The sequence below is a fragment of the Mesoplodon mirus genome (genome assembly GCF_964341445.2).
Source record: "Mesoplodon mirus genome assembly, chromosome: 11".
In the NCBI taxonomy this organism is placed as follows: domain Eukaryota; kingdom Metazoa; phylum Chordata; class Mammalia; order Artiodactyla; family Ziphiidae; genus Mesoplodon; species Mesoplodon mirus.
In genome coordinates, this window is record NC_138987.1 from 100,745,896 (window position 1) to 100,769,280 (window position 23,385).

The 23,385-nt window shown below is 38.3% G+C and overlaps 1 protein-coding gene across 6 annotated transcripts in view; it reads left to right on the forward strand.

Annotated features, from left to right (window-relative positions):
- ERC1 (ELKS/RAB6-interacting/CAST family member 1) overlaps positions 1-23,385 on the forward strand; it is a 388,985-nt gene that overhangs the window by 119,322 nt on the left and 246,278 nt on the right. For all 6 annotated transcript variants that reach the window (XM_082635263.1, XM_082635267.1, XM_082635268.1 and 3 more), the window contains exon 8: positions 1,615-1,782. In XM_082635263.1, coding sequence (XP_082491389.1) covers positions 1,615-1,782 — 168 coding nt within the window. The remainder of the gene's footprint in view (positions 1-1,614; positions 1,783-23,385) is intronic.

Sequence of the window (23,385 nt, forward strand, 5' to 3'; positions counted from 1 at the left end):
TGAACAAACATAGCAAAACTGAAACAGAATTATAGATATAGAGAACAAACAGGTAGTTGCCAGAGGAGAGGAGGATGGGGAGAGGAAAGAAATAGGTGAGGGAGATTAAGAGGGACAAACTTCCAGTAACAAAATAAATGAGTCAAGGGGATGAAATGTACAGTGTGGGGAATACAGTCAGTAACTGTGGAATATTATTGTGTGGTGACTTATTGTAATAGACTTTTTGAGATGTATAGTAACATCAACTTACACTGTTGTGCTTCAGGAAGTAACATAGGGCTGTAGGTCAGTTGTACTTGAAAAACAAACAGACTCAGAGCAAGAGACCAGATATGTGGTTACCAGAGGTGAGGAATCAGGGGAGGGGAGATTGGATGAAGATAGTCAAAAGGTACAAACGTCCAGATATCAAGTAAATAAATACTGGGCTTCCCTGGTGGCTCAGTGGTTGAGAGTCCACCTACCGATGCAGGGGATGCGGGTTCGTGCCCCAGTCTGGGAAGATCCCACATGCCGCGGAGCGGCTGGGCCCGTGAGCCATGGCCGCTGAGCCTGCGCGTCCCGAGCCTGTGCTCCGTGACGGGAGAGGCCACAACAGTGAGAGGCCCGCGTACCGCAAAAAAAAAAAAAGTACTGGGGGTGCGGTGCACAACAGGAAAAGGTAATCAGCATGGCTGTGTGTTGTATGTGAAAGTCAATGAGGGAGAAAATCCTAAGAGTTCTCGTCACGAGGAAAAGGTTGTTTTCTATTTCTTTAGTTTTGTATCTGTATGAGACAATGGATGTTCACAAAACTTACTGTGATAATCACTTCATGATGCATGGAAGTCAAATAATTATGCTGTACACTTTAAACTTACACAGTGTTGTATGTCAGTTATATCCCAAAACTGGAAGGAAAAATAAGTACTAATATTAGATTTCTAATTATTTTAAAATTATACCTAATGGATGGTATTCAACTTTGGTGGTAAAGGTACGTGGATACCAAGCTTTAGCTGACTAGTCTTGAGATCTGAAAGTAGATCTTGTTTTGCCTTACAGATCTCTAAGTGCATTATGGGATTGTCAGCTGCAGCTAGATTGTATTCTGTGATACAGCAGGTGTCATGTTTGGTGACGCTTTCGTTTTTCTTTCTAATTTTGGATTTTCTAAAGCAGTGTAGCATCACTTGGGAACTTGTTAGAAATACTGATTCTTGAGCCCCAACCCTGCCAAATTAGAAACTGGTGGCTTGGCCTGGCATTCTGTTTAAATCCTCCAAATGATTCTAAAATTTGAGAAACATAATAGATTATACCACTTTTATAGAAGTAGCAAAGCTCAACCCCTTTATATAAATTCTCCAATTTTGTCCCCTTTATTCAGATCTATTTATTTTGATTACACTGTAATTTAACGGATGTAAATTTTATTTTATTATGGAAGTGCTCACAAAATTTTAGGGTTTCATTTCTAAATAGTCACAGTTGTATTTAGAGTGGTATTTTATTTGATTCTAATGAAAGTTTACTATAAAAGTATCATTTAGGCAACTGTACACATCTATTTGGAAGGAATTACGTTCCTTTCTTTTCAATTAATCATTTGTAAAAATGTTATATTCTTAGGTGGATGCTCTGCGGTTGCGTTTGGAAGAGAAGGAAACCATGCTGAATAAGAAGACAAAACAAATCCAGGACATGGCTGAGGAGAAGGGGACACAAGCTGGAGAGATCCATGACCTCAAGGACATGCTGGATGTGAAGGAGCGGAAAGTTAATGTCCTTCAGAAGAAGGTGAGGTGCAGGCGTTCTGAGCCCAGGGCCCCGCATCAGACCCACGTCCTCATTCCTACCACTGAGTTGCACCTAAGTGCTGTCAGAGTTCCCCTGTCATTCCTCTGTTTATAGTTTTGCCGGTCGTAATTGAAACCATTGCTGCAGGAGGTAGACTGTGAAAACTGTTCTGTATATTCAGTGTTTACACTTTCGAAGTACACACTGTTTGGTATCTTCAGTAGTATTTTCCACGCTACTGTCTCTGAAAAGTGCCTGGTAAATTGCGAGTATTTGCATTGGCCTTCTTCTACCTCTCCTAATCTTCTGTCTCGTATGGCAACTGTAGGGCCAGGAATTAGGGTAGTACGTGGGCCGGGATTCTTGCAAGACTGCAATTTGAATAGGAACACATGCTACTGTAATGACATCTAACCTACGTACGTCAAGGAAAGGAAGACTTTCTTTCCTATTTTACCTTAATCATAACTGGAAAGAGGCTAACACTGTAATAAATAAGGAAAGTACTAATAATTGTCTTCCCCTCCCCCTTTTACCTTGGAGATAATAGTTATAGTAGACACTGGTATTTATTGTTCTTCTCCGCTGAGGGGATAGATCAGAAATATTTGACATTGTCCCAGTTTACTTTTAACCTCTAACAATAGCCCAGGAATAAAACTCTCTTCGCTAAACCTCAAATTCAGCTTTTCTTTTGTGTACAGAGGACCATGTTCAATATTTGTCTTCTATTAATTTGGTTTTCATTTGCTTTCAATGAGTCAACATAAAAATTTGATCACTCTAGATGGGTGACTGTAGTATCTTGTTAGTGGATGCTACTTTGTTTTACATTTTTATACATATGTTCTTCTCACCTTACCCCCAACTGCTCACTTCCCCTTACCCGTTTCTTGTATACGCTTCCAGGCACAGTTTACATATACACAGGCAAATACATATTCTTTTTTTCTGTTTACCTCTTTCTGTGTTCTTCCATAAACATTTTATGCATAATCCATATAAAGCAAAAATGTTTCTCTAAACACAAATGTTACCATTCCTTTATTTCCCTTTGCTTTCCTTTTTTTCCCATTAATATATTTTGAAACTTCTCCCGGGGCTTCTTCATTGTTACCAACAGCACTGTGTGGATGTGCTACGGTTTATTACAAGGTTTCCACTGATGGACAGTCTGCTTAAAATGATGCTGCATTTTAAAATTGTGCATATTTAGTTTATTCATAAGTGAAGTATATTTCTAGGTAAATTACTTAAAGTAGAATTGCTGGGTGAAAGGATATGCATTTGTAATGTTGGTGGATTTTGCCAAGTCACAAGTACATTGGTTAGAACCCAAAGGTTGTTTGAAAGTAATGCACATCTTATTTTTAACTAGATAAACATTAAAAAAAGTTTTTAATAACTGTGAACAGCGGTTTGAAGTTAGAAATAACACCTCATCATCCTGGAATAATCATAGTTTGTAAAAACAGAGTGGCAGCACTTATGTTAGCCACTTTATATCTGTAATCTTGTTTAATCCTTGCAACTTTTTGGTAGTGGATTTTAGATCTTGATTGCTTTGTTATAATCAGTGGCTAAATTTTTAGGCCATGACACATAATAAGAAATATATTTTACATTAATCTGTATCAACGTATGGTATACATGCTTAGAGGTACAGCTAAAACAAAATTTTCACAAAATATACTCTAAACTTTCTTCTCCCATTTCTTAAAGGAAATAGAAAAATGTTAGTCCCAATCCATTAAGTTATTTCAGTACTCACTAATAAAACACTTTTATACCTTGGTATCCATTCTGGCATGCTCCCCTTTCCTGCCCCCAAAACAAAAGCAAGCCCCAAACCAACAAAGTCCCAGACATATTACATAATAAGGGAGGTTCAAATTTGTTTAGCTAAAAAAGTGGTAGCTTCAGGTTTTTTGTCACAAGGTTGGTCTTATTCCAAAATGCAGCTTTATCCATGACAACAACTTCCCTGTTGGGAGGATTAGACAGTAGTATGTGTTCAAGCTTTTTGACACTACAGGACATCATACAAATATAACATGTATTATGCTTTGTCTAGTCTCTTTGCATTTCGCTGTGGAGGGCCAGTGGAGTAGGCTCTAGAGGGCTGGTAATTGTGCTCTTTTTAGTACACTAGCTGCCTCACTAATTTGTCATGTTATAGACTTTGATTTGTCTTAAAACAGTTATCAAATAGGTAGCACAGTTACTTTCAAACCTGGTTTAGATTATTACTGCTTCTTTTAAGATAATGCCTCTATACCTGTCATTTTCAGTGCTTAGAGCCTTTATGTTCTGCCTGCTTATTTTGTTGTAGAAGTTACTGTACCAACATCATTAGACTCAACTTTCATGATGTGTTTCCTGGACCACTGTTTGCTGATAAAATAGAAATAGCTTTAATTTTTGCATCCACATAAAATAAACAAAAAAACACAGTAAGTTTAGAGGCAGTTAAAGGTTCTCAAGAGAGCTATAATTATTTTTATTATGGCTTTCCTTTCTTGAGGTGCAAACGTCCTCTTGCTCTAGGATTCTATGAGCAAAAGCTTGATTTTCAGGCGGTTGACAAAGGGGAGCTGGCTGAGTGCGAGACTGGGGGTTGAGGGAGTATAGTGAACTCTGATGAGCTGGGCTGTGGTGATCTGGTGGCTTCAGGAGGCCGTGTGAAAGGTGATGAGCCACACGGACAGGATGTAGAAGGCACCATCTGTGGAGTAGGTCATGTAGGAGATCTGGGAGAAGAGCGACAGGATGGAGATGAAACGGCCCAGACGATGGTGACTGTAGAGGCCGCATATTTGGCGTTTATTGTACTACAGGATGTTGGTGATGGCCAGTACCCGTCCACAGCAGTCATGCAGAGATGCACACAGCACGTGATTCCAGAAGACAGCCAGATGTCACATAGGATTTGGCCAAAGTTCCAGGTGTGGGTGGTGGTATATGTGATGCAGATGGCTATGACCAAGATGAAAGCCAAGAAGATTGGTCTTGGCCGGGGAGCCAGTGAGATAGTTGGCTGGCGTGTGGAGCTTCCTGGTAAGGAAGGCGGTGAGAAGCACAAAGGCTTTGGTGAGGACTTTGGTCCGTGTGATGATGGAAAGGACCTCAGCAAGAGAGATCTTGAGTTCCTGGAAGGTCCCAGATCCCAAGCCTCTGGGGTTTCTGCAGCATTCAGGATCTGTTAGAGGCCCCCAGGAAGAGGCCTTCTGCTGACGGGTTTGGAGGGGGCATTCTAGGTGGCTCTCTCCGTCCTCATAGCTACTTCTTCCACAGTTGTCTTCCCCACAGAACAAGGGCATCCTTCCATTTCACACTGGAGGGCGACATTTATCACATGAATAGACACAGTGAAAAGACCCCAGGTCTTACTTGTATTAAGAACACGGAGGTGACTCAGCTGTAATCAAAGATTGTTCTAACTCAGACGAACCCCAAGGTTTCTCACTCTTCTGGAGCTCTGTTAGACACATGCTGAATTTGTTAGATAATCATCAGGTTACCCACCAGTGTGGACAGAGCTCTACAGGTCTTGCTTTTGGCCTTTGGGCTCTTTCCAAAGGCTTGAGGCTCTTACTGTTTGATGATGTGTTCAGAATTTCCCCCACTCTTTTCTATTCTGAGAAGATTCTGGATTTCAGGTTGTCTCCTGGGAACTTTTAAAGCTAGAGTACCAGCCGATTGAGAGAAGCAGTTCAGTCAACAGCCCACAGTTTTCCCAGGTTAATCTTGACACATAATGAGGTACTTGTTTTGGTTCCTTTTCCACTGATCATTTCTGAGCCGGGAGAGAGACATGTTCCAGTTACCAAGACTTGAAGAATGCGTGAGTGCGGAGAACACAAACAAATGGCTCGCTGTGAGTTCCCCAAGAGGAGCATGGGGTCAGCAGCCCCTCCCCGGCCACACGAGTGCTCTGTGTGCTGTGGTGCGGCCCTTCCCCCTTCCTCCTTGCTTGTCACCTGGTTTTGTCCCACCTTAACTACAACCCCAGCCGAGCACCTTCCGCTGGGCTCTTCCCTTCCCTATGCCTTTGAGATACCCCCTATTGCTTTCTTCTTCTTGTTAAATTAACAGGCTTTATTTTTAGGGCATTTTCCCATTTACTCTCTGCCCCCAGTTTCCCGTTTTTAACATCTTGCATTGGTGTGGTACATTTGTTAAAACTGATGAACCGATATTGGTACATTATTATTAACTAAAGTCTGTAGCTTACAGTAGGTTTCACTCTTTGTCTTGTACAGTTCTGTGGGTTTTGCCGAATGTATAATGACATGGATCCACCATTACAGAGTCATACAGAGTATCTTCACTGCCCTAAAGATCTCTGTGTTCTACCTATCCATCTCTCTCCCAGCTCGCTACCACAGATGTTTTTACTGTTTATAGTTTTGCCTTTTCCAGAATGTCAAGTATTTGGAATCATACAGTATGCACCCTTTCCAGGACTTATTTCTTTTACTTACTATATGCATTTAAAATTCCTCCATTTCATTTCATGGCTTGATAACTCATTTCTTTTTATCACTGAATAATATTCTGTTGTCTGAGGTACTACAGTTTGTTTATGTAATTACCTGCAGAAGGACATCTTGGTTGCTTCCAATTTTTATCAATTATGAATAAAGCTGCTATAAACATTCACATACAGGTTTTTGTGTGGGCACAAGTTTTTAACTCATTTGGGTAAATACCTAGGAGCATGATGGCTGGATATATGGTTAGACTATGTTTAGCTTGTAGAAACTTCCCCTATATTGCGTTTTGTTTGTTCGTTTGTTTTTGACTGCGTCAGGTCTTAGTTGCAGCATATGGGACCTTTCATCGTGGCGCATAAGCTTTTCGTTGCGGCGCGTGGGCTTCTCTCTAGTTGTGGCATGTGGGTTTTCTCTCTCTAGTTGTGGCGCATGGGCTTAGTTGCCCCCTGGCATGTGGGATCTTATTCCCCCGACCAGGGATTGAACCCCTGTCCCCTGCACTGGAAGGTGGATTCTTAATCAGTGGACCACCAGGGAAGTCCCTATATTGCTTTATAATTGGGAACTTTGAAACACATTAGCTTTGCAAAACGTGTTATACACTTGAGTATTCTTTTTTTTTCTTGGTCAGTGTGTATTAATGTTTTGGCTTGCTGTAAATCCCTGGGTTATTCCCACTGTAGATTGTTGCTGTAACTTTGCTACTAACCTCTAGTGTGCCCACAATTATTTTTTTAATAGAAAAAAATAATTCTGAAGTATACTTTGGGGGAGAGAGTTGTACAATCATTGTAAAAGTTTAGCCTCTGAAACTTCTTTTGTCTAATTTTTATGCATAATGTAGAATCACTAGTATATTTGAAATATATTCATTTTGAAATATTTGAAATATTGAGTAAATGTACTCAACTGTTTTAAAATCTAGATTTTAATGCACTAAGAAGGGGGTCAAAGGGTGCAAACTTGCAGTTATAAAATAAATAAGTCCTGGTGATGTTACGTATGGCATGGTGACTCAATATAGTTAACAGTACTGTACTGCATGTTTGAAATTTGCTAAGAGAGTAGATCTTAGAAGTTCTCATCACAGGAAAAGAAATTGCGTAACTATATATGGTAACAGACGTTAACTAGACTTAATTGTGGTGATATTTTACAGTATATACAAATACTGAATCATTATGTTGTACACCTGAAACTACACAATGTTACATGTCAGTTATACCTCAAAGAAAAGACACTAAGAAATGACAATGTGGATTAAAAAATTAGCTAGTTTTAAATTATGAAAGTAATATATGTTCAAGGTAAAAAAAATTCAAGAAGTACAAAAACATATGAAATGAACTTACCTTTTCTCATCCTTTGACCCTCTCAGTGCAGCTCCTTAGAGATGTAACTTGTTAGTAATTATTTGTATACTCTCCTATAAAATATCTATGCATATATAGGCATACGTATGTTACACACCTTTTTTTTTTTTTTTTTTTTTTTTTTTGCTGTACGCGGGCCTCTCACTGTTGTGGCCTCTCCCGTTGCGGAGCACAGGCTCCGGACGCACAGGCTCAGCGGCCATGGCTCACGGGCCCAGCCGCTCCGCGGCATATGGGATCCTCCCAGACCGGGGCACGAACCCGTATCCCCTGCATCGGCAGGCGGACTCTCAACCACTGCGCCACCAGGGAGGCCCTACACCTTTTTTAAAAAAGACAAGTGGGATCATACTTTTTTATTCGTTTAAAAATAAACATTTTTTTGTGTCTTTTTATACGTAGCTTTATCTCATTGTTTTTAATGTCTGCATGGTTTTCGGTGTCTCACTTGCACCATAATTAACTGATGTCCTATAGCTGTATAAGTAGATATTTATAGGGTTTTTTTCTTGTTTATATATTTGTTATAGTAGCATAACAATTAATGACATAAACATACCTCATTCATGAATTGATATTGTATGCATCTAAAAAAATTGATGGATGCCCAGTTCTCTAAAAAGCTTGTGCTTTTATATATTAAGATGAGTTTCTGCACAGCTTCATCAGACGTTTGTTGCCAAACCTTTAAAAAATTTCCACTGACCTGGTAGATAATTTAAAAATATCTTCTTTCTTCCTTCCTTCCTTCCTTCCTCTCTCTCTCCCCCCGCCCCCCTATTTATTTATTTATTTATTTATTTATTTATTCATTCATTCATTCATTCATTCATTCATTCATTCATTCATTTATGGCTGCGTTGGGTCTTTGTTGCTGTGCGTGGGTTTTCTCTAGTTGCAGCGAGCCGGGGCTACCCTTCGTTGTGGTGCACGGGCTTCTCATTGCGGTGGCTTCTCTTGTTGTGGAGCACAGGCTCTAGACGCGCAGCCTCAGTAGTTGTGGCTTGTGGGCTCTAGAGCGCAGGCTCAGTCGTTGTGGCACACAGGCTTAGTTGCTCCGCGGCATGTGGGATCTTCCCGGAACAAGGCTCGAACCCGTGTCTCCTGCATTGGCAGGTGGATTCTTAACCACTGCGCCACCAGGGAAGTTCCAAAAATATCTACTTTCTTGCTTAATATTTATTTAAATTTGAGTGCATGTTGAGCATTTTTTCATAGGGTTTTCTTTATTTTGAAGCTACATATTCATGTCATTTCTACATTTTTCTATTAGATGGTTCATTTTTTTCCCTTATTGATTTATAGGGGTTCCCTAGTAAGTGCATTGGCCTCTTTTCTCATGTTTTACAAATATATTTTCTTGTTTGTCATTTTCTTTTTTACTTCCTTTATGGTATTTGTTTTAGAATTTATGTGTCAAATTTAGTTGTCCTTTCCTCTGTGTCCTCTCAGTTTTCGGTCATGCTCAGAAAGTCCTTATGCCCACCAGGGTTATTAAGTAATTCACGCATGCTTTCTTCTGGTACCTTTAAAGTTTCTTTTTTCTTTATACCTAAAAATTGTTTTATAAAATTTATATATTGGCTTTAATGATTCAGCTTTTTCTTCTTATATGTGGCCAGTCATCATTATAATATTTATTAAATAATCTTACCTTTTTCCTCCTGATTTGAAATGCCAAAAATAAATTGTTTAAATCTGGGCCTGTTTCTGGTCTGTTCCATTTATCTGCCTCTGTTTCTTTGACTGCTTTTTATGAAAAATACTTAGTTTGTTTATAATCCCCCTACCTGATTTTTGTTGGTAAGCTTTGTTGTCTTTTGCTGAGTCCACAATACTTTTCGTATTTACATTGTGTTGGTTTTTGAAGGGGAAAAAGTCTTTTCTGTAATAGTGATTCAGATTGTTTAGCCTTTATTTCTGTGTTTAAGTAAATTTAATGTTTACCACTGTTTGTAGCACCATGGCTTACCTGTTCCCAAGGTTTACATTTCTTTTAATTCTTGGTTCCCCAAGAACTCCTTTGAACACTTTTTCAAGAGAGGTCCTGGGTGCTTGCTTTTTTTTTTTTTTTTTAAAGTGTACCTTTTTATTTAAGATTTTTTTTTGATGTGGACCATTTTTAAAGTCTTTATTGAATTTGTTACAGTATTGCTTCTGTTTGATGTTTTGGTTTTTTGGCCGCAAGGCATGTGGGATTTTAGCTCTCTGACCAGGGATTGAACCTGTACCTCCTTCGTTGGAAAGCATAGTCTTAACCACTGGACAGCCAGGGAAGTCCTCTGGGTGCTTGCTTGTTGACCATGCATTTATATTATCTTTTTACATTTTATAATTTAATTATTTGTGAGATTCAAAAAGCATAGAGAATAACATAATAAGTAATGGTAATTACTCAACTTGGGAAGTAAAATTTCAAACAGAGTCAAAGTCCTTTGACATATCTTTTCTTGAGAGTATTCCCCTCCATTCTGTCCCAGAAATAAATGCTTGCTTTGGTGTTTATGCATGCACCCGTATCTTAGGTCAGGATGCAGGTTTTTGTACAACCTGTGTATGTGTTAATAAAATTTATATAAGAGGAAATATACATGGCAAATAAATATGAAAAGTTATGTGCCCTCACTGTAATCAGTGGAATGTAAAATAAGACCAGATTAGGAAACCATTTTATACTTACTATTGTAAGCTGTGTTGGCAAACGTTAAGAAGTCTGACAGTATCAGGTGTTGGTAAATATGGGAACTGAATTTCTCACACAGTGTTGTTGGGTTTTCAAATAGGTACAGCTATTTTGGAAAGCGCTTACTAAACATAAGGGTACCCTGCCAGATACATACACTTTCGATGAACTCCAGGATGTATGTAAGAATGCTCATAGTAACGTTGTGTGGATTAAGGAAAAAACCAAAACAGAACTGAGGAAACACTTTGCAAATGTTTATGGACAGAATGATTGAGTTAGTAAGTTGTGGTATAGTTACACAGTGGAATATATTATTCTTTTCGTTTTAGGGCAAGGGAATATTCAGGATAAAAATTCAGCAAAGTTATTTCTTCTGGAGGTAGGGAAGGGAAGAAGGTTGGGATAAGGAAGAATATATGAGTATCTTAGGTAGTTTAGGTAATTCTCATTCTTACGATGGGTAATGCGTTTGTGTGTAATTTAACATACTTCATAACGTATAGGTATATATTTATATTTGAAATATATTTAAAATACCTGGAGGCAGATTTACTTCTGTTTAATTTGCATTGCTGGTACATGAGTGCTTATTATATACTTTATATATTTCCTTTTATTTTAATATGAATAATAAAAATGCCTAGAAAAAACCTTCTCTGTACCTACATATCTATCTTCATTGAGAAAGAATTTTTCCTATGTTTTACTTTAAATTTATTCCTAATTTTATAATCGTGAAATTAGAACCACCTTTCTCTAGAAGTTTATTTGTATATTTTGAAACAATGTCTGATGCAGATGTAGAGTCTCATTTGATAAAGCCCAGCTGTTCGTTTGATTAAAATTTCCTACAAAGTCTGGCAAATGGATTTATTCAGCTTATGGTCAGATATGTCCAATTAAGATGAATGAATGGCTTGGACAGTTTTGACCCTCTTTCCTTGAACCAGAATTTAGCTACTTATTGTATTTGCTGGTTAAGATTAACTTGGGCCGTATTGAACAAGTGTAATCCTCCTTCAGCAGGATGATTTTTTAGATATTGGGAGCCTATATTCGACAGCTCCCAAATCTTATTTTCCTCAGTGAAATATTGCTGTTCCTCCCATTATTCTTACTTGCCCTGATTAATTTTTCTGATGGCAGTTGTTTTTCTACACTCATTTTTCCTCCATACTTGTACTCTTTGGAATTTTGAATCTAGTTGCAAGAGAGATGATTAGAAGGTAATTAATGTTCTGTTCTTGGCCCTCCCTGAAATGTGGTAATGGGAAAACTGACTAACCCTCAGTTTCCTCATCTATAGACAGGGTATAATAGTTACTTTGGGGGGATTGTTAAATGATGTAATGTGTATAAAAGCACCTTGGAACCCACGAAGTGTTATATACCATGCATATATTAATAGGTGTTAATATTGTTTATTCTTATTACATTTTACTTTGCTAAATTCAGCCAATGATTCTAATCTTTGAGAATCTTTTGAAACTTGATTTATTTAGTCTATTTATCTCCTTCAGTTTTATGCCTTCAACCCTTATGAATATATTCTCTTTTTTAAAAAAGTAAATTTATTTATTTATTTTTGGCTGTGTTGGGTCTTTGTTGCTGCGTGTGGGCTTTCTCTAGTTGTGGCAAGCGGAGGCTACTCTTTGTTGCTGTGCACAGGCTTCTCATTGTGGTGACTTCTCTTGTTGTGGAGCACAAGCTCTAGGCGCACGGGCTTCAGTAGTTGTGGTGTGCAGGCTTCAGTAGTTGCAGCATGTGGGCTCAGTAGTTGTGGCTCGCGGGCTCTAGAGCGCAGGCTCAGTAGTTGTGACGCACAGGCTTAGTTGCTCCGCGGCATGTGGGATCTTCCCGGACCAGGGCTCAAACCCGTGTCCCCTGCATTAGCAGGCGGATTCTTAACCACTGCGCCACCAGGGATGCCCATGAATATATTCTTTATACGTCCATGTAGGTGATAAAATGTTGCATAGCCCCAGCAAGGACTTTTGTGGTATATTGTAAGAAAACTCTTATCAGATTGATATGTTTATCCAAACAATTCTAAGACCTCCTTTTGTTGTCTGTAGGATTTTTGTTTTGTTTTGTTTTTTTGGTTATCCCAGTTTGTTTGCAGGTCTAATTTATTTTTTTATTACTTTTTAATTTTTTAATTAATTAATTTTTTTTTTGTGGTATGCGGGCCTCTCACTGTTGTGGCCTCTCCCGTTGCGGAGCACAGGCTCCGGATGCGCAGGCTCAGTGGCCATGGCTCACGGGCCCAGCCGCTCCGCAGCATGTGGGATCTTCCCGGACCGGTGCACGAGCCCGTGTCCCCTGCATCGGCAGGCGGGCTCTCAACCACTGCACCACCAGGGCAGCCCTTAAATTTTTATTTTATATTGGAGTCGAGTTGATTTACAATGTTGTGTTAGTTTCAGGTGTACAGCAGAGTGATTCAGTTATACATATACATGTAACTATTCTTTTTCAAGTTCTTGTCCCATTTCAGTTATTACAGAATATCGAGCAGAGTTCCCTGTGCTATACAGTACAGTTCCTTTGTAAATCCATTTTCTCCTCTGTTCTTCATCCAGAAGAAATCTGTCTTGAAAATCTGAGTCCATTGTATCTCATTCTGTATAATTCCTTCTTAGAGTGATGTGAGCCACCTGATGATGTACACGTTGGCCTAGCTTTCTAAGCAGTGTGTCTATTTGTATACACTGGAATCTTCTTTGCTTCTCTCCTTTCCCCCCTTACTGAGTACATTTATAGTTGCAAAGTCACTTTATGTTCTTGTGGGCGTCCCAGTCTTCCCAGGCGTCCTCAGCTGTCTCATTCATGCAGTCAGTGTTGCCTTCTGCTGTGCACCTGGCACTGTGCTAAGTACACAGACAGGATCGTTTCTGCTCTCAGAGTCTCAGGGTTGTAGCAGTTAAAGAAGTTACCATACAAATGGTGTACAGTGGGCACAAAGCAAGGCATTCCAGATTCGACCTTGTGTGAAAGGAGTCTAAGAGAAGTCTTAGCAGTCGAGTCTTGAAAGGTGTGTGAAAGTTTGCTAGGCAGATGGGGAAGGGGTAAGACGTCCCAAGCTGAGAGAGCGGTTTGAATGAAAACGGGGAATAGTGTCCTTTCCAGAGGGTCGCGCCCTGGAATTTCACCTCTGTACTTCATACATTTGTGATACGGATTCCTAAAAAGTTCTGGTAGAGCTCTGTCTCTCACTGCCTTTGCTTTCTTATTATGATCTCTCATATTACCTGGTCTCTGGGGAAATTATTCCCATTTCTTACATAATGAGAAGGTTTTCAGACAATGTACTCATCTTTATTGTCCTATTCGTTTATTTAGGAAACTAATGAATAGAATTCAATTCTTCTTTCCCCTGGCCCTGAAGATTTTCCATCAAAAACTTTAGAAATTTACCTGCAGTGGTATATTGAAGTATAACCTTACAGGTGGAACTTGAGATTTTCCTGGAGACATGTCTTTTTATTTTTTAATTAATTAATTAAATTTACTTTTGGCTGCATCAGGTCTTAGGTGCAGCATGCGGGATCTTCATTGAGGCACGCAGGGTCTTTCGTTGCAGCGTGTGGGCTTCTCTTGTAGTTGTGGCAGCAGGTTTTCTCTTCTCTAGCTGTGGTGTGCAGGCTCCAGGGCGCATGGGCTCTGTAGTTGTGGCACGCAGGTTCCAGAGTTCGTGGGCTCTATAGTTTGTGGCATGTGGGCTCAGCAGTTGTGGCGCATGGGCTTAGTTGCCCCTGCAGCTTGTGGGATCTTAGTTCCCTGACCAGGGATCAACCCATCATCCCCTGCATTGTAAGGTGGATTCTTTACCACTGGACCACGAGGGAAGTCCCTGGAGACATGTCTTAATTCTATGCAACACTTAACCTACTTTGCTTCTTCTTCTTTTTTTTTTTTAAATTTATTTATTTTTGGCTGTGTTGGGTCTTCATTGCTACGCGCAGGCTTTCTCTAGTTGCAGCGAGTGGGGACTACTCTTCATTGCGGTGCGCAGGCTTCTCATTGTGGTGGCTTCTCTTGTTGCGGAGCATGGGCTCTAGGCTCGTGGGCTTCAGTAGTTGTGGCACGCAGGCTCAGTAGTTGTGGTGCATGGGCTTATTTGCTCCATGGCACGTGGGATCTTCCCGGGGCTTGAACCCGTGTCCTCTGCATTGGCAGGCGGATTCTTAACCACTACGCCACCAGGGAGGTCCCTATTTTGCTTCTTGATTTAGACACTTATTCCATAAGGAAGATCAGATGGTAACTCTGCTTTCGTCCTTTCCTTGTTCTTGGCATCTGCATTCTCTATTATTTTTCTCACAAATATTACTTATAATTGTAAATTTAAGTAATATTTAACTATTTTCATATTTAAGGAGAATACCAGGAAACAATGTATTACTTTGGCATTACTTTGGTGTGTTAAATATGCATTAAAAATCCTTGTTTTCTGAAAATAGTAGCAGCTTTGATAATGGCTGGATTGTGAATCACATACTCTGGAGCGATTTTGGCTCTGTCTGGGCCACCACTGCCTGCCCAAAGCCTTCCGACTTTCTAGGTGGTATATGTGTGTGTACGCACGGGGATAGCCCTGTGCTCAGAGGTGAAATGAGACAATCGCGGACGGCCAAGCCTGCAGTACAATGGGGTCAGCACTGGCCTCTCCTCTCCAGGGCTCTCCCCTACGGTTTAAAGTAGTTTTGTGTCACAGGAAATTCCTTCTCTTCATAATAAATCACTGACCTGGAAAATGTAATTGAGCATTTGAATCTGAGCTGCATTCAGAATCTGTGTTGAAATTGTACAGCTTCTTGCTTGATTGATTATAAATGGTAACGTAGCTTGGAGTTTAATTTGCTGACGCAGACGTTCTCATCCTCCCCTTCTCTGCCTCTGTAACGTCTCTTTATTTCACCTTGCCTGCACCTCCAGTGTCCTAGGTTTTGGTATTTAGAGTTTAGATTTATCAGTAGCAGAAAGCTAACTGATAATTGAATTAGAAAGTTTTCCATTTTTGTGGTCCTAGATTGGTTCTTTAAGTCTCCTGTTATTTTGTTTTCGGTACGAAGTCAGAAAGAATAGGTTCTTTATATACTCTATTTGTTTGCCGTAGAGTCTTGACTTAAGGACATGTTAGTTTCTTCACTTTTTCCATATCATAAAATGGAAAGAATATATTTTATCATTGAAAACAATATTTACTAATTTATTCTGAGAAAATTAATATTTTTAAAATTCTGCTTTTATTTTTAATAAGGATTAATTTTAATGTTTTCTAAATATTATTTTAAAATCACAAGCCAGCTGTTAATGAAGCTAAGTTGAAAGAAGAGCAGGTCAGGCCCTAATTGGATTTTAAGTTGGAAACTTAATATACTTAGGCATTAGAGTTTTCCCTTTTCTTTCTTTCTTTATTATTTTTTAATAGAACTCAGTTTAATTAAAAATTTTTTCCTCAGTGGTAAATATGTATAGCTAAATTCTTGAAATATTTTATTGAAAAAACAATGCATAGTAAATAAAGTCTGATTGATGATAACATTTCTGCTGGGGAATATGCTCCATATGGATTTACTTTGCTTCATATAACTTTTTTCCCCTCGCTTTTTCAAGTAAACCTTAAGGAGGGTAGATAGTTGAACTTGCAAAGTCTGATTTAACTTCCATTTGTCAGTAGATAACTGTTTTTAAATGATCCTGGTATTATACAAGTGACATCTTACAATGATTGAAGAATTATTTTCTAAAAAAGGGAGGATCTTAGTTTACTTTGTTACAAAATATCTTTTCATTATATGTTCCTCCTCACCATCCCTCCTCTTCCAGAACACCCCTCTCCAAAAATTAAAAACAATAAAAGAAAACACAGCATGCCTCATCCCTATCTTCTGATAATCTAGAAACAATACACTTTCGATATCAGTGATTAAAACAGAAAGAACAATAGCCTTGTAAAGATAGACGGGGGTGGGGGGGAGGAAGACCTCACGCTGCATAATAAACTATCGCTGAAGCTTAGTGGAGTAAACAGTCATTTTATTTGTGAATCAGGAATTCAGGAAGGACTGTCTTCCGTAGTTTGTCCCTGATTTGTTTGGTGACAGCTGGGGGTGTCTGCAGCTGGGTGACCCACTACCAGGATGGCTGCTTCATTTGCATACATCCTGCCTGGGTATTCCTTGGCCTCTGGCTACGTGGCCAGTTAAGGGTTACGCTAGGAGTTGGTTTGGAAGCAGCAGGGGATTCCTTTTGTCTGTACTCTTTTGGTCACAGTAGTCACAGGACCTAACTTGATTTGGTGGCGGGAGCGTCAAGAAAAATGCTCCACATCTTACTGGAGGAGTGGCAAAGCCACTTACAGAAGAGCCGTAAAGTCGGAGACCTTGTTGCGGCCGTCTGTGCAAAATATCTGCTCCAGTTGAATAAAAATGTTGGATAAAGGATTGAGAATATGAGGGCGAGGTTTTGTTTGTGCGGTATGGTAATAAAGCTCTCACTTTCTTTTCTGTTGTCGTATGACTTTTTTGTGTATTTCTATGTTCTGCTCAGTGTTTTTTTCTGTTGTTTGTTTGTTTGTTTGCTCAGTGTTTTAATCTCTTATTCATAGGACGTCTACTATCATCCATTGCTGTCAACAGAAGTCACTTCAAACCAGAAGGAATTCTAAACAGTTTTAAATTGTTTTACCCAGTTGAGGCATTATCACTGGGTATGAAAATAATTGATAGGAAAAGGGTACAGAGGAATAAGGTGTGTGGAAAGGGCAGGCTGACAGCAGAAGGTGAATTAATGCTACGTATTTAATTTGGAGATCATCATAGGTGAGCAGCACAACTGTCTAGATGAAAACTTTTGCGTATGAGTGATCTGACGTGGAAGAGACGCCATCTAGAAGCGCGTCAGACTGAGTATGTGCATGGATGACACAGTGACTGCAAGAGAATTTTTAAGTCCATTAAGAACAGAGAAACTTGACTAAACTGTTATCTGTATTTGTGTTATTTGGGGAATAACGCCAGATAAATCTCAGTACTAGAGTAGTTTCATGCTTCATTGATGGATATTGGGAACCTTGACTTTTTTTTTTTCTTTCTATTTTCTTATTCTGTCACAGAAACTATGCTTTTTAAAGATAGACACTTCAAATTAATAGATTATAATTTTATTCCATTTATATCAGTGTTTCTTAGTTGGGAAGGGAGGGACAGTTTTGTCTCAAAAGGGGCATTGTACAAGGTCTAGAAACATTTTTTGGTTGTAAAAACCCCTGGGTGGAGGGGGAGAGGGGGGAACCTTGACTTTTAAAGCTAGCACCATGGGGTTAATTGGATTGATGCCTTTTTTTCCTCCCTAATGGAGATATAATTCACATACCATAAACTTTACTAATTTAAACTATATAATTCAGTTGTTTTTGGTATACTTACAAGGTTGTGCAACCATCACTTTTGTCCAATTCCAGAACATTTTCATGACCTTAAAAAGAAACCCATACCTGTCACAACCCCTGTACTCCACAACCACTACCTTTTTGTCTTTATCAATTTGCCTATTCTAGACATTTCATATAAATGTAATCATATAATATGTAGCTTTTTATGTCTTGCTTCTTTAACTTAATGTTCTCAAGGTTCATTATGTTGTAGCAAGTGTAGTACTTTATTCCTTTTTATGGCTGAATAATATTCCATAGTAATGAATATAGCACATTTTTTTTTATCCATTCGTCAGTTTCTGGACGTTTGGGTGGTTTCCACTTGAATAATGATTATGTTACATCTATGTACAAGTTTTTGTATAAACATATGTTTTCCATTTCTCTTGAGTTTATATCTTGGAATGGAATTGATGTTAACTTTACCTGTAACTTTTTGAGGAACTGCCAAACTGTTTCTAAAGCGGCTGAACCATTTTACATTTCTGCCAACACTAGTTATTTTTCTTTTTCAAATAGCCATTCTAATGGGTGTGCAGTGGTATGTTGTTGTGGTTTTGACTTGTATTTCCATAATGACTAATGATGTTGAATGTCATTTCATGTAATTGCTGGCCATCTGTGTATCTTCTTTGGAGAAATGTCTATTCAGATCCTTTGCCCATTTTTAAATTGAGTTATTTGTCTTTTTATTGTTGAGTTCTAGAAAGTCTTTATTCGGGAAATTCCATCCATATCAGATAAGTGATTTGCAAATATTTCTCCCATTCTCTGGGTTATCTCTTCACTGTCTTGATAGCATCCTTTGATGCACAAAAGTTTTAAATTTGATGAAGTCCAATTTATCTGTTTTTTCCTTAGTTGCTTATGTTTTTGACATCATATCTAAGAACCATTGCCTAATTGAAGGTCACAAAGATTTCCTCCTGTGTTTTCTTCTAAGAGTTTTATAGTTTTAGCTTTTACATTTAGATCTTTGGTCCATTCCTAGTTAATTTTTGTATATGGTGTAAGGTAGGGATCCAACTTCATTATTTTGCATGTGGATATCCATTTGTCCCAGCACCATTTGTTGAAAAGACTGTTCTTTTTCCACTGAATGGTCTTGGGACCATTGCTAAAAATCAGTTGTACATAGACACACATGTTCATTTCTGAACTTTAAGTTCTGTTCCATCAATTTATATGTCTGTCTGTTTCCCACATCACACTGTCTTGGTTACTGTAGCTTTGTAATAGGTTTTGATATTGGACACTGTGAATCCTCTACCTTTGTTCCTTTTCAAGATCGTTTTGGCTTTTGGGAGTCCAAAAAAAGAAGTAACCCCCCCCCCAACGTCAGGTCTTTCAGTTGATCAACACAGGATGTCTTTTAACTTATTTAGGTTGTTTTTAGTTTCTTTCATTGATGTTTTGTAGTTTTCAGTTTACAAGCCTTGCACTTCTTTAAATTTATTCCTAAATATTTTATTATTTTTGATGCTATGGTAAATGGAATTTTCTTTACTTCATTTTTAGATTATTTGTATTTAGTGTAAAGACATACAAGTGATTTTTGTTTATTGGTCTTGGGTTTTGAAATTTGGCTAAATTGGTTTATTATCTTTAATGGTGTTTTAGTGGATTCTTTAGTATTTTCTATGTATAAGATAATGCCATCTGCAAATAGAGGTAGCTGTACCTTTTCTTTCCAATGTGGCTGCCTTTTATTTCTTTTTCTTCCCTAATTGCCCTTCCCTAATTGTCCAGTATAATGATGAATAGAGGTGGTGAGAATGGACATCCTTGTCTTGTTCTTTATCTTAGGGGAAAGGTTTTCATTTTTCACCTTAAGTATGATGTTAACTGGGTTTTTTACAGATGCCTTTTATCCAGTTGAGGAAGTTCCCTTCTATTCCTAGTTTATTGAGTGTTTTTTATCATGAAGAGGTGTTGGATTTTGTCAGATGCTTTTTCTGTAGCTATTGGGATGATTATGTGTTTTCTGTTCTTTATTAATATGGTACATTATATTGATTGATTTTTGTATGGTGAATCAATCTGGCATTCCTGGGATAAGAGTGGATGTGTTTTTAAAGAGCCTTGTATTTTTCACCTGGAGAGATGTAGAAACTTTTTCTACCACCATTATCATGGAGGCAATAGGAATGGACCTGAGAGAACATAGCCTTTGGATAAATGCTTTATTTTTAAGTGCTAGGGTATAATATAAACAAGAAGCATTCAAAGGCTTATAGTGTAATGCTTTGTACAACACAGAAATAATTTTGACTCTTACTAAACATCATTTCTTTGGACTTTTAAGTAGCTTCATGAATAATTTGAGGATTTATGTAATATGTCCATTTTCTATTGATCGTATGCCATATTAATATTCTCAGAGTCTTGCAAGCTCTAGTTTGGAGTGCCCTGAGTTCTCTTTTGACTGAAAACATATTTTAAACTTGAAAAATGGTAATGAACAAGTCAGTATGGAAGGGTCAGTTTCCTTTTGGGACAAAGGTTGTTCTTAGTAGTCTCTCAGGAGACCTTGTAGTAGGAACTTGTCACAGTATAAATATTACATAGATAAGTATCTAGAAAGGGGAAAAGGATTTGGAAAAAATATTCTTGGTCAGAGTTTTGAAGCACAGTTAATATTTTCTTCTGCTTAAAACTGCTTATAATTTGGCATGAATTAACTTGCATTGCATTCTCACCTGTGGGAATGCCTGTTTGGATAGACGCCTAGGTGCCTGTCAACTCTAGTTGAGAAGTTGAAATAATTAACCTCCTGAAGAAGTTATTAAATCAAACTTTGATGAAGTAGCTTTTTGTGCTCTTCCTTCTCTCTGCCATACCACTATGTATACCCTCACCAGAAAATAGCTTCCAGCATCAGACATGTATTTTGTCCTTTATCTGTTTTATCTTCCTGTAATTGCCAGACCTCCTTACTTTTTTCTCCTGACACTCTTTTTTCCTACAGGGGCTTTTCAGATTAGAAAAATCATTCAAGTTGACCAAGGAGAATTTACTAAATTTAATAAGATTCTTGGGCTTCCATTGCATATAGGTGAGGAACTGTTGTTTGGATCTATTCTCCCTGCATCCCAACCAGGCCAAACTCTTACACAGCAAATTTGGTAACACAGTATCTTTGTAAAACAGCTAAGCAAGCAATTTTAAGTGAAGTGGCTATTCGTTTTAGAAAATACTGTGGGTATTTGAAAAGAATGCCACTAATTAATGATTTTTTACTTTTCTCCTACCCTTTTGACAATCTGATGAAAGCTGTGGGTGCTCTTCATGTAAAAATGCACATGGCTCATTTGTGTGGACTGGGATGTCAGACACACCTTAAAGGCCATCCCTGAGCTCCTGCTTCAAAATGCCCACCATTGGCGAAACAATCAAGTTGGGATACAAGGGTCTCTAGGTTTTACAAAGCCATAAAATTATGTATATGGTTCAAAAATAGCATAAATTGAGGGCAATTACAATTTCATGTTAAATATTATTTAACTAGAAAGAGCATACATAGCTGCTGGGTATAATGGATGCTGTGACGAGTGACCCAGATCCCCCCTGAGGGTTGAAGGATGTATTCCCCCAGGTGCTGGAAGTATCCCCTGTGGAGATTGCCTTGGCTAAAGAGACCTACCTTGTACAAGGCCACATCCCTTCCCATTGGTACCCAGTGATTGATCCTTGTAGGGTACAAGAGCTTGAATCCATTGCCTTGACTTGGAGCAGCTCTGAAAGGTCATCACAGATTCAGAGCTCCCCATGGGGTTGTCTGAATCCTTTGGGACTTCGTGGAATCCTAATTTCTCCCTCTGCACCATCATGCTCCCCCCACCACTTCCTTTCCACTGGTATTGATCCCAAGAGCACCCTCTAATTTCTTGAACAGTAAAATCTGTCTCAAGGTCTGCTTCTTGGGAAGCCTAGCCTTGTCACACTAGGATTGACTTTTAGTACAAGTTAGCTTACTTCAGGCCATAAAAGTAGGCCTGGCTAAAATAAAAATTTAGTGAGATGAACTTGAATTTAGACTTAAAATATGTGAAGCATCCTATTGCTGTTTCCTTTGCACCTTATATTTCAAATAGGTTTTGAAAGTCTTGGTTTCTCTGGATTCATCTGTCATCTCTCAGTCTTTCTTTGGCATTGCGGAAAACCCCCCAAGTCTCTGACAGCTTGGTTTCGTCCCACAGTATGAACCTGTGGAAGGTGTGGGTTAAATAGAAATGCTCACATGTCCCACAGAAACCCCTAGAGATTTCCCATGTTGGTAAGTGCATATGTTAGGAGAATCTCTCTTTTCATGATTCTAATCATATTTCTTGTAAATCCTAAGATTTCTCAGATAGGAGTTAGAAAATTATTGCTTTTGTCATTATCAGTGAAATGATGTATGTCCATTCTGAATATTTGAAAAATGTGAAAAAGGTATAACAAGGAAAATTCTATGTAAAAGTAAACTTTTCCTTCAAATTGGGATAATATTGTACATTTTGATAACTTTTCATTTTCATGTAATATATATAATAAAGAAGTTTGCATATCCTTAATTAATCACCAAGTATATGAACTGTAATGGTTGATAGAGCATATTTAATTTAGCTAGCCTTCTATTGTTATGTACTTGATTTTTCCCAACTTTGTTATTGGTAAAAAGTAATACAAAGAATAGTGGTTCTTTGTGGGGGGATGGGCAGAAACTAAGCCTAGTGTGTCTGCTTTAATTAGTTACTTAAAAATACTGAGTTCTTTCATCACTAAAATGTAGTGAACTATTACATCCAAGAGTGTTCTATCTATTATTATTGTACAACTTCAAGGGATGCCATTTGTATAGATGTGAATTGAGGTCCTAAGTACAGTCTCGTCATTGCCGCCGCTTCAAAAGGATAGCCACTATAGATTTATGGATCCTCTTTTTTTTTTTTGAGCAATTTTAGCGTATGAATATCCGTCAAGTTTTTATATATGCCTGCCAGATATAAAAAGAAGTATTTGAGCCATTTCCTTAATTGTCTACCAAGCAGATCTTGACTAGCAGTGACCTTTGGTCTCACCAGCTTTTGCTTCATATTATCCAGTTATTTTAATTCAAGAGGTCCCTAGTTCCATTATCTGTACCATGAGCAAGTCTGTGAAGGAACTTACCTTCCCTCCCAGCAATTAATAAAATCTGACCAGAGCAATGGACTCTGTATTTTCCTAAAGGTCATACCTATACTTCCTGTATAGTTCAATTTGAACAGTTTTTAAGATAAAATACAGTAGTACTCTGCTGAAGTTTATTACTTTTTCAATGTTCTCGTCTTTCCCATCATAAGAATACAGTTGTATTTTAGAATTGAAAGTACTATTAGTGGTCTTTGTCTTGTAGGTAAGTAATTAGAAAGAACAAGTAACTTGCCCAGTGGGACATAGCTAGCTATTTATTTATCTTGGTAATCTGTCCATTACTTATATGGTGAGAGAACAGCACAATTGGGAGGGAAACTCAACCAAAGAAATAATTGGTTGTCAGCCAGAATCTTTGCTGGGCTTATTGAAGACCCTAAACAGTAATTGAGAATATAGATATGGGAGTTTTAACAACCTAAATTGTGT